General features: G+C 44.8%; 1 protein-coding gene across 1 annotated transcript in view; it reads right to left on the bottom strand.

Moving 5' to 3' along the window:
- Positions 1-1,376: 1,376 nt before the first annotated feature.
- Positions 1,377-14,640, bottom strand: part of LOC137209558 (kinesin-like protein KIF28P) — an 85,523-nt gene continuing 72,259 nt past the window's right edge. Inside the window, 7 exon segments of the mRNA XM_067711183.1 lie at positions 1,377-2,051; positions 7,200-7,390; positions 7,651-7,822; positions 8,083-8,189; positions 8,441-8,607; positions 9,348-9,482; positions 11,004-11,278. Of these exon segments, the coding sequence (XP_067567284.1) occupies positions 1,899-2,051; positions 7,200-7,390; positions 7,651-7,822; positions 8,083-8,189; positions 8,441-8,607; positions 9,348-9,482; positions 11,004-11,278 (1,200 nt within the window). The 3' untranslated portion in view covers positions 1,377-1,898.

A 14,640-nucleotide genomic window follows, 5' to 3' on the forward strand; every position in this document is an offset into this window, starting at 1 on the left:
AGCAAGAGATCTCATGACTAGCTGCATATCCAAACCACAAACAATATAGGTTCCCCAGCGGACCCCAGCAGTTTGCATTCAGGAGGTATGACGGTTGGGCCCTAGGAATCCGTGGCTTAGATCTGCACTTGGGAGCTACTGGCTGAGACTCCATGTGCATCTTTCCACTTTTGCAACGTGTGCTGTGTTGTGCTCTAGTGTTGATGCTGATATATGACCACCTGGGTGACCCTGTCCTCCAGCTTGAGGTACAAGTGTCTAGTCCTGATACTCTTTCTAACCCTCCAAGGCTCCACCTGCTCACTTGCAGAAAGTATATTTACTTGCCTCAAGCAAATTGTCCAAGAGCTTTAAGTCTCAGTCCAAGAGGTAGAAGTCGTTCCTGCTTCCCATGGCCTCACTTCTATCCTGCCTCAAGGACAAAGGCTTTCCTGGGTTCTATGATGCTTTGCTGACCCTTGTCCCTGCCATCACCAACATGGAGCTCCACACTTGGGCTCCAGGGTTACAGGTTATATTTTAGTTCATATGCATACACTCAGCCAGGACCTGAGCTACAGGCAAAACCCAAGCCCCTCCCATAAGCCCTTGGGTCCTGGTAGTAAGCTGAAGTCACCAGCCCAGATGCCTCTGCCCTCCCAGGGAGACTCCTCTTGGAGCCCTTGATAGCCTCTCCTGCCAGTAGAGTTTCAGTGCCCCTAACTTTATATTTTAGGGAGCAAGTATTGGAGTTGTCACCTCTGTTGCCTCCTTCCTGTTCTTATGCAAATCAGTCAAGCTGCTCCTTGGGACAGTCCTGCATATTAAGGTCCCAGGCCTTTGGTTAGGAATGCAGTCCCAGAGTCAGCCCACTGCTTACAGTGGCCTGGACAAGCGTCGTTTGTTTAACCTTTAAAGCCTCAAAATGGGGAAAGTAATAGGGCCAAATTCATAGAATTATGGTGAAAATTAAATGAGCTCACAGATGTATAGCACTTAGATTAGTGTCTGACACACAGTAAGCCCTGGATAAGTCTCTGTTATTGCTGCTATTGTTAGTCTGTCTAAGGCCGCAAAAGTTTTCTTTACAAGCCTTTCCCCAGAGCACTCAGTGCCCGTGGGACTTAACTAAGACTCATCTCAGTTCTTTGTGGAATCAAGATCTCTTCGCGATTGACTAATTCCCGGCAGATGTCATAGTAAATCTTAACCTCTGCCACCCCAGGCCCTTGCACTGAACAGGTCCCACAGTACAGGCACTTAACGATGCTTAATGAATTGAACCTATTTCAAATAAACCTATGAAGACAGAAAATAAGTGGAGGTAGAATATCAAATTTGTTCAGAACAAGGATACAAAATGAGGGGCATGAAATAACCATTCTCTAGGTGAGACAGCAAGAAACTTACAAAAGAGCTTTTATTTGAAGTTTGGAGCTGTTAATCATGAAAATATTAACGGCAGTTGCTTATCAATTCCTCTGTGTGCCAAGCACATTCTAAGTTCTTTATATTCTTTTATATTTGTTAACCATCTGCAGTAAGTACTGTTACCGTTCCCCTGTAACAGATAAGGAAAGAGACTTAGAGAGGGGAAGTCGTTTGCCCCAAACCACACAATTGATTAGTGATGGATTCAGCCCCAGGCAGTCAATCCCAGAGCTCAGAGTGCTGACCATTCACCTTTCATATTTCCCACCTCACCTTCACCCTGGTTATGGATTCATTTTTACATGATTTTAAATCAAATTGAAGAAGAGTTTTGCTTAAAAGTGGTATAACAGGTTGAGTGAGTGGGAAATGGGTTGACTAGGTTGCGTCCACAATTCAGCTCTGAGAGCCAAGTTAATTAAGCTTAGTAGCTACACAAATAATCTTTCCAACTCAAAGCTCAAATGTTTTCAGTTGGTGTAGCCTCACTATTCCATATGCAATAAACATTCTCTCTTCTTTTTCACTATAAGAGCAACATCATTTTTCAGTTTCCACAAGCTGGATTCAAGTAGGTCCCCAAAGTCCTTCAACATTTGTGACTGCTGGTGTACAAATGGTCGAAGCATTTGATCGTCTTCCTAAAAATAAAGAAAAGAACAATATTGTTGTCAAACCCAAGTTCGTGTGCCCGACGCACAGTGAGGCCAAACTGAAATGGTGGAGTTTGGAGCAGAGAAACTTGTATTAGTCAAGGAGGCACCAACCCTAAAGATGGGAGACCTAGACTCATCTCAAATCCATCTTGCTGGCTGGCCAGGGGCGCAGGGTTTTTTTAAAAAAAAAAAAAGTAAAGGGGAGGGGGTCTTTATGATTTCAGCTTTCCTCTAAGACTTCAATTGCAGACTTCCCAGCACTGTCTTGGGACTCGTTGTGTCTGTCATTGGTGAATGTGATTGATCTGTGTGTTCCTGCAAAGCAAACTAGTAAATCATGGTCTTGTGATCCCTTAACTTCTTTTTAGGAGAAAGCAAAAGCAATGGTTGAGGCATTTTGTTATTTACTTCGTGATGGTTCAGGAGTTTCAGTTCTTAATTGACCTTCCCAGTGTCACCAATTTTAAGTCCACTTGGGGCTAGCCAGTTGAAGCCACAGGACATTATCTCCACAGTTTGGGGTCATAAGTCAAGGCATTACTTTAAGCTAACAATCATGGAAAAGATTATGTTGGGCTTGCTTTTCCATTGTTTCTGCGTTCCCTCACTCGCCTAGTTAGTAACAGCTTGAATCTGCTCTTTGGAACTCAGGGAAGGTCTAGGAGACTAAAGACTTTCTATAAACAACAAACGGGGGACACAGAGGGGATTCTGTACTCAGGAGGGCCCCGCAGCATCCTGCTCGGTTTCAATATTAGTGGACTCACTTCATTACAGTAAAAGTACTGTGTGTGTACATGAGTGGGGTGCCCAGCGAGTTCTCCCTTTGGGCCAGAAAGCTGCATTTGAAAGCTGCTACCAGAGGCGACAAGTCACCTAGGAGCATGTCCTGTTTCAGGAAGGCTGCCTAAATGACCCTTTACTTACTGCCAACAGGGAAAATTGGTGAGATAATCCAAATATTTGAGATTGGTATGGTATATATTCTTTTAATACTGTAGAAGTTCTGAGGTTTGCACAGGACTGTGTTGGGTGGGGATTCTCCCACTGAGAGTTGGTTGATGTGTCCTCTGCCCCATAGGAGCAGGTATCCCTGAGCAGGGATTGCAGGGCCCACTGTGGCCAGAGCGCCAGTGAGCAACGGTGGAGGAGGTGACGGTGGTCACAGAGACGCGAGCAGGCAGGGGGCCGATAGTGTGTCGTGGCATCTCGTTTTAGTTTCTGTTTCCCTGATGATTATTAGTGAAATGCCCGCTCAGATACTTTGGCCATTTTTTCCAGTGTGTTTTCCTACAAAGAGAAGGAGTTGTCTTTCTCTTATTTTAAAAGTATGTAGGGACTTCCCTGATGGCGCAGTGGTTAAGAACCCACCTGCCGATGCAGGGGATACGGGTTTGAGCCCTGGTGCAGGAAGATACCACATGCCGCGGAGCAACTAAGCCCATGCGCCACAACTACTGAGCCTGTGCTCTAGAGCCGGTGCTCCGCAGCAAGAGAAGCCACTGCAATGAGAAGCCCGCGCACCTCAACAGAGTAGCCCCCACTTTTGGCAACTAGAGAAAGCCCGTGTGCAGCAATGAAGACCCAACGCAGCCAAAAATAAATAAATAAATATATTTTTTTAAAAAAAGTATGTAGTTTATATATTCTGGATACTAATCTTTGATGACAAATAATACACATAGATTCTCCCAGGTTGTGGCTTATAACTTTATATTTAGCGTGTTTATCACACTGGTTTTTCCTTCTTTTTTATTGTGAGGTGTACAGACAAAAGAGTACCCAAAATGTATGCGTAGGTACAGTTAAAGTGAACATACCTGCTCAAGAAAGCACACTGCGTCTTGAGCGCCTCCTGGTCACACCCATTTCTCTACCCCCCAGAAGCAACTACTAACCTAAATTGTGTGATAATCATTTTCTCGCCACCTAGAATGCAGCCCTAAACAGTATATTTTGCCTGTCTTTTGGCCATTTGTGCCATAAGTTACTAATCTTCTGTGGGTGTACATTAAGGTGTTTCCATTTGGGGGCTGTTATGGAAGATGGTGTTAAAATACAGCCAGTGCACGAGTGCTTGGGTTCCTACAGAATTTTTCAGCTGGTCCATCATCTGAACTACAGAACAGAAAATGACTTGAGTGACTATTTTCCCAGTTCTCTCAAGAATGGTGTATAACTAGTACCATTCTAGATAGGTAGGAGAGAAATTAATTCATTACATACATAGGATGTCTAGAAAGGTGGTTCTCAAACTTGAGTTTAAGGCAGAATCATCTGGAGGACTTGTTAAAGCACAGATTACTAGGCCTCACACCCAGAGAGTCTGGTTCAGCAGGTCTGAGAGGGGACCCTGGAATTCGCATTTCTAACAAGATCCCAGATGATGCTGAAGCTGCTGGTGAGAAGACCACACTGTGAGAACCTCTGCCTCAGGGCATTAAGGTGCAGAGAAGTGCAGAACCAGTTTACTCTGTGGAGAAGAGGAGTTGAGTTGCAGGCTTACAGGGTAGATGCATCTTTGACTTTTATTAGATAAATGGCAAACAGTTTTTTAAGTTGTTGTACCGATTCATACTCCTTCCAACGTGGCATGAAAGTTTCTGTTGCTTCATAGCTTTACCAAAACTTGATATTTTCAGACGGAAATTTTTGCCAGTATGGTTACTTTATACTAGCATATCACTGGTTTCAATTAGTGTTTCCCAAATTATTAAAGAAGTTAAGCACTTTCTCATATATTTATTGGCCTTTTTTTTTTTTTTTTTTTTTGCGGAACGCAGGCCTCTCACTGTTGTGGCCTCTCCCATTGCGGAGCACAGGCTCCGGACGCGCAGGCTCAGCGGCCATGGCTCACGGGCCCAGCCGCTTCGTGGCATGTGGGATCTTCCCGGACCGGGGCACGAACCCGTGTCCCCTGCATCGGCAGGCGGACTCTCAACCACTGCTCCACCAGGGAAGCCCTATTGGCCTTTTTGATTTCCTCTTTTGTGAAGTTCCTGTTTGGGTCTTCTGACCATTTTTTCCTACTGGGTTAAAATCTATCTGTTTTTCTTTTCGGTTTGTAGTAGTTCTTTATTTTGGATATTAGCTCATTATATATTAAATGTGTTGCAAATGACTTTTCCTATCCCTTTCGACTTTGTTTTGGTTTCTGGACCAAACTTCACAATTTTAATATAGGTGAGTCTATCAATCTTTTTCTTTAAATCTAGGTATTTTTCTTGTCATATTTAAATCCTTTTCCACTGTGAGGTCATGAAGACGTCTCCTAAAGTACCTTCTGTAAGCGTTAGGGGTTTACCTTTCACGTATAGGTCTTTAATTCTCACCTAAAATTGACTTCTAGGTATAGTTCTAGATAAGGCTCCAATTTCATTTATCTTCATATGTATTCTGAATGCTCTGAGCACTGTTTATTGAAAAATCCATCCTTGCCACACTCATCTTTGGTTCCACCTCGGTCATATATCAAGTCTCTAATTCTGAGTGAATCTGTTTCTTGGCCTTCTTTTCCTTTGGTTATCTTACCTACATTTGGGCAATACCTTACCGTCTATTACACTAGCATTAAAATAAGCCTTGATATAGAGTAGGGCAAGTTCTCTACCTTGTTTTTGAGCCTTGGATTGTCTCGGCTAAACTTTGCTTTTGTGATTCCATCTAAATTATAGGATCATCTTGTCAGATTCCATTACATTTTATTGGGATTATATTGAATCTCAGGAGACTTGACAGATTTACAGTAGCAAACCTTCCAAACCATGGAGCCATGGCATGTTTCTCCATTTACTTAGATCATCTTTAACATCTCTCAAACAAGCTTTAAAATTTTCTCCATAGAAGTCCATACTTTATGTTAGCTCTAGGCCTAAGTACTTCTTACTTTGATGCGATTATAAATGCTATCTTTTCGGGGCTTCCCTGGTGGCGCAGTGGTTGAGAGTCTGCCTGCCAATGCAGGGGACACGGGTTCGTGCCCCGGTCCGGGAAGATCCCACATGCCGTGGAGCGGCTGGGCCCGTGAGCCATGGCTGCCGAGCCTGCGCGTCCGGAGCCTGTGCTCCGCGACGGGAGAGGCCACAACAGTGAGAGGCCCAAGTACCTCCAAAAAAAAAAAAAAAAACTATCTTTTATTTTAAAAATGTTGTTCTATTGCTGTTATATTCAAACATAATTAATTAAATATTGATTTTTGTATCCAGCAACCTTGTAATTTATTTATAAATTCTTTTCGGTTTTCTATTTACATAAACATGTCATCTGCAAATAATACTAGAGGCATCATGGTGTAGTGGGAAAGAGTATAGACCATGGAGCAGCCCTGGGTTTGGAGCTTGGCCCTGACACTTACTAGTTGTGTGTCCTTACGTAAGTTACTTAACCTCTCTTGTGCCTTAGATCCATCAACTGTATAATAAAGCTAATGATAGTACCTACCCATCAGGTTGTTGCAAGAATTGAGTCAGTAAATGTAAAAGCACTTAGTAAGTATTACATAAATGTATACTATTATTATTATTATTACCTTTTTTTCCTTTCCAATCCTTATACCTTTTATTTCTGGACTTGCTGCACTGGCTAGAACCTAAAGTACAATGTCAAACAGAAGTGAAGATAGCTGGCATCGGTGATTTACCATTAAGATTATGCTTACTGTGTGTTCATTTAAGATTGCCTTTATCAGATTAAGTAATGTCCATTTTATTCCTAGTTTGCTAAAAGTTTTTATCGTGGTAGGATGCTGAATTTTATCACATGCTTTTTTTGTATATATTGAAATAATCATGATTTTTCTCCTATAATATCTTAATGTGATGAATTATATTTATTTGGTTTTATAATGATAAAGCGAACTTGCATTTCTGAGATACTCTGTACATCCTTAAGTGCAGGAATATCAGTGCTGCAGTGGCCACGGCTGCCTTGAACCAGCCAGATGTACACTAAAGTGAAAAATGGGAGCAAAGATGGGTGGAGCCCCGAAAGCAGCAGACTCACAGTGTTCTAGGCCTCAACCTGCTCTTTGGCTTAAGCACACCCACGTCCCCACGCTCAGGAAGTGTAGTTATATCAAACAGCTGCATTTAATGGAAAGAAATTCCTTTTGCTCCCAGGATTCTGGTTACTTACAGGAGGTTTATGATGTCTCAATTTGAGAAACTGCCCTCTTGCCACATTCATGCTTTGGTAGAACACCTTAAGAGCTTTGGCAAATTCTCTGTCATAGCTGGCTTGCTGGGTGCGCATCTGATTAATCTCTCTGGCTGCTGGCAATTGTGCTGTCGTCCCAGTTAGCTTCAGGGTATTGGAAGGCTTATGTGCTGAGGTTGAAAGATAACATTTATTTATTCATCTATTTATTTATCCAGATATTTATATATTTAATTATCTTGGTGCATTTTACTACATCAGCATTTATCAGGCACCGGTTTGGACCCATTCAAAGAAATCTTACAAGGAAAAAGGAAAAAATGTTCCCCCCCTTTTTTAAAACTGAAACAAGATATTAACTCATTTAAAATCTCATTTCTTAGAAAGAAAATACACACCACAAATGTAGGAGTTTAGAGAAAAGCTAAACACCAAGACTTGAGCGGCCTCTTACCTTGTTGACTAGAACCAGTTTTCTCAAGAGATTCTTTAAGAAACACATTTTCCTCTCTGAGCACTCTGTTAATGTTTCTGAGCAGTTCTGTCTCCTGTTCTAACTTGAGCAGCTTCAGATAAAGTTCTGGTATCTGGTTTGATGTAGTCTACAAAAAACAGGTCAGTTTAGCCTTTTGCTGGATTATTTGCATACGCTTGAAGAGTGGCAGTTGTTCCTACCATGTGAAAACTACGTGGGGTGGAGAGGTGTGGTGACCAGGGTTTAAGACCCTCAGGGTTCACAGGAATAAATCAAGAAAAAGGTTTTTTAATGGGAAGGAACATTGATGATCCCCAAGCAACTGTCATCGGAGATATTTTTAGTCATCTGTGACATCTATTTTTAATGTCACTTAAGTATACACACCTGGCCCTTATCCATCATGGAGGATATTTTCTTGGTGTCCACCATGATGTGGCCTTCACCTGTGACCATGAGGCCTGGCTGAGAGCAGCTCAGTTCGGCACAGCCTTCTGTAGTGTGAGGGAGACACCATCAAGGAAAGAAATGTCTCAGTTGTCCAGCCCCCCTGTTGTGTGAGGAGATTTAAGCCATATGATCACCTGTGGACTAAAACCCAGAGGCCCAAGGGACGATAGCTCTTGGCCACTGCTGTCAAGACCCTGACCTCCTCCCTCCATCTCCCTCCTCTGCAGCCCTAGGTATACAGACATGATATCTGACTGAGGAATGCACCATGCAAAAGAAGAAGTAAACATGGTACCTTGAAGGCCCCATAAATCAACAATGAGAGCATTTGTCTGTAAATAATTCAGAAACTCCTGAGATGCATTTAAGGCTGTAAATTGGACAGTCTCTTCAATTTGGGGATTCAGAATTTTCCATACAGGCTTGGTATATAAAGTGTTTGGAAGATCATAAATTCTGTACCTGAGACAAGAACAGAAAACATAACTTAAAACCATAAGGGATACATTTGTAAAGAAAAGTATCAGGTGAGCCAAAGAATTATAGCCTGCTTTGGTTAGTTGATAAAAGGTGACCTATAATTGATTCTCGTGATTGCCACCTCCAACATCTCAGCTATTCAATGTGGGTATCATCATTACATAGATAATATTAAATGCCTAACAAAAAGAGAAAAGGATTTTGATAAATACTTTCCACTTAGATAATCTAAAATTGTTAATTTTCCACATGAGGTTGCAGTTTGTTTTTGTCCTTCAATGCCTACCTTTTTTATTGCTTTATCTTTTAATATCCTTTTAGCTTAATTAGTTTAAGCTTTTAGTTTAAGCATATCTGGTGCCTCTGCCATATTGTAATACAGTCCTTTTGTTTCCAACTAAATAAAATAAACCCAATCGTCCTACTTAGATAACACAGTTTTACTGGATAGTCTTTCTGATAATTAAAATTTCTGACTCTTTGCTTCAATTACTTAGGAGGATCAGTATGCGCTAATCACATTCCACTGACTGGAGGGGCATGCGGCTTATCTGTCTGTTAAACAGTTGGAGGAAATAGTCATTTGGGGGTTGAACAAGCAAAAAAAAACGTAAGAAAATGACATGATAGCTCATTCTTAAAACTTGAGGAAAGACTCCCTCCCACCAGGGCCCACAAAGTGGGCAGTTCGTGTTCAGCAGCTCTGCGGGGCAGGCTGGTACCCCATCTGAACACCCCGCTCTGCATCTTCCTTTAGCCACTTGGTGCCAAGGCACTGCACAATGCGAATCTGGAAGTCCATTCTCTTGCCCAGCAGCTCCAGTGGGTCAATAACCACATCCTCCTCGCCACGTGCTCTACAAACAGAAGAGGTAAACATTGTCACAGGTTAGCCTGGGTCCAAGCAAGTTAGGACTGTGATGTCAATGGGAATTACATAGACTCCTAAGAGATGGCCAGATTCTCTGAAGGAAGGATGGATAATATTACCAGCTGTAGAATTCATTCATTCAAGAGACATATAACAAGAGCCCACTCCATGCTCTAGTACTTCAAGGTAAGATATGGACCGTCTCAAGGAGGAGACAGGAATATAACAACAGCTTCTTGCAGTAAATGTACCCAGATGTGGGTGCCAAACTAGCATTGAAGATTTAGGTGGGTTCCCAGTGGGACAGAGGGACTGCCACCCAGAGAAAGCCAGCTGGCTGCCCAGATGCAGCCTCTCCGGGTGTCATCTACCGCAGTGAACTCCTCATGGTCTAGGGTCAACCCCAGGCCCTCAGGCTCAGAACCCAATAGGGACAGCTTTCCAATAGGGGACCTCTCTCACATCAACGAGCTCACAAAGATTGAAACCTGTAAACCAGAATGCTACTTTATTAATTCAGAGTGGGAAATGTAACCATCAGGCAGCCTAGAAGCCCGAAGTAGCAAAATGACCAAGAAGTTTTCTTAGAGTCCCAGTAAAGACAGTGAGTCAACGGTCATCTTGGTCTTTTAGTCACAGTACTTTGCAGTTTTCCTGCTCCCTTCTTCAGCCTGTTTCTTCTTCAGAAAGAGAAAAAGATTGCATCGGGTACCCATGAGGACCCTGGCACCCAGACCAGACCTCCTGCCAGCCTCTTTGCTTAGAATTGCTAAGAGACTTTAGCTTTTGTAAAAGCTCCCTTAACTGCCTTTGGCCCAAAGAGAGAAAACAGATGAGACGCCCTAAGGGGACAGTAAAGGTAATGGAGTGGGGTTAGAACAAAGGTTGGATAACAGCTCAGAATGAGGCCACATAAGGAAACAGACACCACAGTTCCTTCCTTGAGAAAAGGAACAAAGAAATTACCAGAGTCTGTGCAGGGAGATAGGCTGAGCTACAAAATGAGCTTTTCTGCTTCTGCCTCTTGGGCCTCATCAGCAGGGATGAGGACCTAACACTGGAAAGAGCAAGTGGGTGTGGCGGGTACCAGACCTCACGGGCGCTCCGGGGGGTGGGGTGGGGGGGCTGTGAGTAGAAGGTCCTACAGCACTCTTGGCTTCTTTACCAACTAGGTCTATTGGTTCATGTCCACATTTCCTTCTACTACACTCCTGCCTCTTTGCAGGATATCCTCCTCCTCACTCCTTTGGTCCCCTAGGGCAGTGCTGAGCTGCTCAAAGGCTGCTGGACATGGGATTTTAAGTATTCCAGGTCAGCTGCTTTGGCTGCCATGGCAAAATCAGATTTGATAAAGCCAAATTATGAATGAACGAGTTCATTCATTTGCCTCACGAATGACCTCTTCAGGGTACCAAGCTGACCACCCCCTCCAGGAGAACTCAGGCGTGCTATGAGTTTTCTGTGTGGCCGACCCAGAACTAGACAAGGTGGCGGAGGAGATACCCACTGTCCTGTCGGGGAGCAGGGGCCCATGTGGATATGCAACACTGCCTCTTCTAGCCCGTCACAGTTCAGAAACGCCACTTGCTCTTCGAACTTCATGCAGTAGGCAAGTGACTGGAGCCAGATGTGAGCTGAGCCCAAGTGGATGACCTCAGCAGGATCCCAGAAAGGGTCCTCTTCCTGAGCTACGTGGCTATCTTCTCCATCCAGAAAACGCTGGTAAAGTTCCTCCATTAGGAATTTCCTATTGATAAACTTGGCTTTTGAGCAAATTCACACCTGGAAACACAAAGGTAGGTCGCCAATATTTGATTCCATCTGCTGCGCTAACGACTCATTTCTATGATTTTTCCCAGCATGCTGTCTCTGATGGGCTGGATTTTGGGTACCCAAGATCAATAACACTCTCATCAAACTTAGCTTTGGTGAGGTCCTTCAAAAGCACTACATTCATTCCTGACCTATTTACTTCAGCATTGCTGGATCCCAAGAAATGACTTAGGGGAAATGATGGAGTTAGAAAACAGACCCTCCCAGGAGAAATGAAGGCTTGTTGTACACAGTAGAATGACCCTCAAAGATGTCCATGTCCCAGTCGCTGGAACCTGTGAATATGTTACCTTACGGCAAAGAGGAATTAAGTTTGCTTATCAGCTGACCTTAAAATAGGGAGATTAGCTTGTATTATCCAGATAGGCCCGGTGTAATCACATAGCCCTTAAATGTGGAAGAGGGAGGTAGAAGAGGGGGTCAGAGAAAGAGAGATGGTGATGGAAGCAGGGTCAGAGGGATGCTATGTGGATGACTTTGAAGATGGCCATGAGCCAAGGAATGTTGGTGGCTCTAGAAGCTTGAAGAGCAAGGAAACATACTCTCCCCTCAAGCTTCCAGAAAGTAAAACATCCCTCCTGACACCTTGCTTTTAGCCCAGTGAGATCTGTGTTGGACTTTTAACCTACTGAACTATAAGATAATAAACTTGTGTGCTCACACCCAATGAGCAGAAAATCTAGGACAAGAGCCTGGTACTGTCTGTCCCTTCAGTAAGTGAGGGTTACCAGGAGGAGTGACCAACACGGAGGAGTAGGAAGTCCCTGAGCTCACCTCCTCCCATGAGCACACCAAAATTAGAACTTTTTTTTTTAATATAAATGTATTTATTTATTTATGGCTGTGTTGGGTCTTCGTTTCTGTGCGAGGGCTTTCTCTAGTTGCGGTGAGCGGGGGCCACTCTTCATCGCGGTGCACGGGCCTCTCTAGTTGCAGAGCATAGGCTCCAGACGCACAGGCTCAGTAGTTGTGGCTCACGGGCCCAGTTGCTCCGTGGCATGTGGGATCTTCCCAGACCAGGGCTCGAACCCGTGTCCCCTGCACTGGCAGGCAGATTCTCAACCACTGCGCCACCAGGGAAGCCCAAAATTAGAACTATTTATAGGGCAACTATCGATGAGGAAGACCTGAAGATGAGTAGAAAAGATCTTCTACAACTAAAGATATAAAGAGGGAACCACCACAACGAGATGGGTAGGAGGAGTGGAGACACAGTGTAATCAAGACCTATAACCCCAGGTGAGCAACTCACAAACAGGAAGATAATTACAATTGCAGGGGTTCTCGCCAAGGAGTGAGGGGTCTCAGCCCCACATCAAGCACCCTAGCCTGGGAGTCCTGCACTGGGAAGACAAACCTCCAGAACATTTGGCTTTGAAGGTCAGCTGGGCTTACTTTCAGGAGAGCTAAAGGGCTGTGGGAAACGTAGACTTCACTCTTAAAGGATGCACCCAAAATCTCACACATTTAGAGACCCAGGGCAGAAACACTAATTTGAAAGGAGCCTGGATCAGACCCACCTGCTGATCTTGGAGAGCCTCCTGGAGAGGCAGGAGGCAACTGGAGCTCACCAGGGGACATAGGTGCTGGGGCAGCCATCTGGGGTGCCTATTCTACCAAGAGGACACTGGTGCTGACAAGCACATTTTGGAGTCCTCCCTCTAGTGTGCTAGTGCTGGGACCTGGCCCCACCCACGAGCCAGTCAGCACCAGTCCTAGGATACCTCAGGCCAAGCAGGTAGTGGAAGGGGGCACAGCCCCATCCATCAGCAGGCTGCTGCCTAAGGACCCCCTGAGCCCCCAGCTGCTAGGGGACCCAGCCCTGCCCACCAGCGGGTTGATACCAACTCCAGGAATCACTAGGCCCCCACCCTGCCCACCAGTGGGCCAAAACCAGCTCCAGGACCCCCAGGACCATACAGCCAGAGACCCCAGGACATAGCCTCACTCACCAGGTCAACAACAACTGTGGGACCTGCAGGACTCTGCAGCCATCAGGCCAGCACTAGCCCTAGGACGCCCCTGAGCCCCAACCCCACCCACCAGCAAGCCAACAGCAGTTGCGAGAAACGTGGGCATCTCTAGATCTGCCTCAGGATCCAGGGCCACTCACCAGTGGGCCGACACCAGAGTTGGGACACCCCAGGCCCCACCGCCAGCCATGTCAGGAGACAGCACCACCCACCAGCAGGCAAGCAGGCAAGAGTAGATCTGAGATCCCTGGCCTTGCAAACAGCCACCCCAGGGCCCAGCTCCACCCACCAGTGGGCCAGGACTAGCCCCAGAACCCCTGGGGCTCCACAGCTAGCCACCTCATAACACAGCCCCAACCATAAGTGGCTGGCAACCTCTACAAAAGGGAGGACCTGGCAACCAACCAGACTGGGGGCCAGCCATGCCTACCAGACCACCCACAGTAGTCATCCCGCTACAACAGAAGGGCCCACACAGCCAGTATAGGAGGCATCCCTATAGCATACAGCTCTGGTGATCAGAGGGGAGGGCACTGCTGGGACACATAGGATGTCTCCTACAAAAGGCCACTTCTCCAAGATTGGGAGATGTAACCATATATTTCTACCAAATATATAGAAATAAAAAAGCAAATTAGTCAAGATAAGGCAACAAAGAAATATGTTCCAAATGAGGGAACAAAGATAAAAAAGAAGAACAAAATGAAATGGAGATAAGCAACCTACCCAATAAAGAGTTCTAAGTAATGATCATAAAGATGCTCAAAGAAATCGGGAGAAGAATGAAGTGACACAATGAGAATTTTAACAAAGGTTTAGAAAATATAAAAAAGAACCAAACAGAGTTGAAGAATACAATAACTGAAATGAAAAAAATACACTAGAAGGAATCAACAGTAGATTAGATGATACAGAGGAACAGATCAGCAAACTGGAAGAGAGAGTAGTGGAAATCACCAAAGCTGAACATAAAAAGAAAAAAGAATTTTTTTTTTTTTTTTTTTGCGGTACACGGGCCTCTCACTATTGGGGCCTCTCCCGTCACGGAGCAAAGGCTCCGGAAGCGCAGGCTCAGCGGCCACGGCTCACGGGCCCAGCCGCTCCGCGGCATGTGGGACCCTCCCAGACCGGGGCACGAACCCGCGTCCCCTGCATCGGCAGGCGGACTCTCAACCACTGCGCCACCAGGGAAGCCCGAAAAAAGAATTTTTTAAAGGAGGACAGTTTAAGAGATCTCTGGGACAACATCAAACATATTAACATTTGCATTATAGGGGTCCCGGAAGGAGGAGAAGAGAGAGAGAGAAGGTCAGAGAACTTATTTGAAGAAATAATAGC

Source organism: Pseudorca crassidens, chromosome 2, assembly GCF_039906515.1.
Source record: "Pseudorca crassidens isolate mPseCra1 chromosome 2, mPseCra1.hap1, whole genome shotgun sequence".
Taxonomy (NCBI): domain Eukaryota; kingdom Metazoa; phylum Chordata; class Mammalia; order Artiodactyla; family Delphinidae; genus Pseudorca; species Pseudorca crassidens.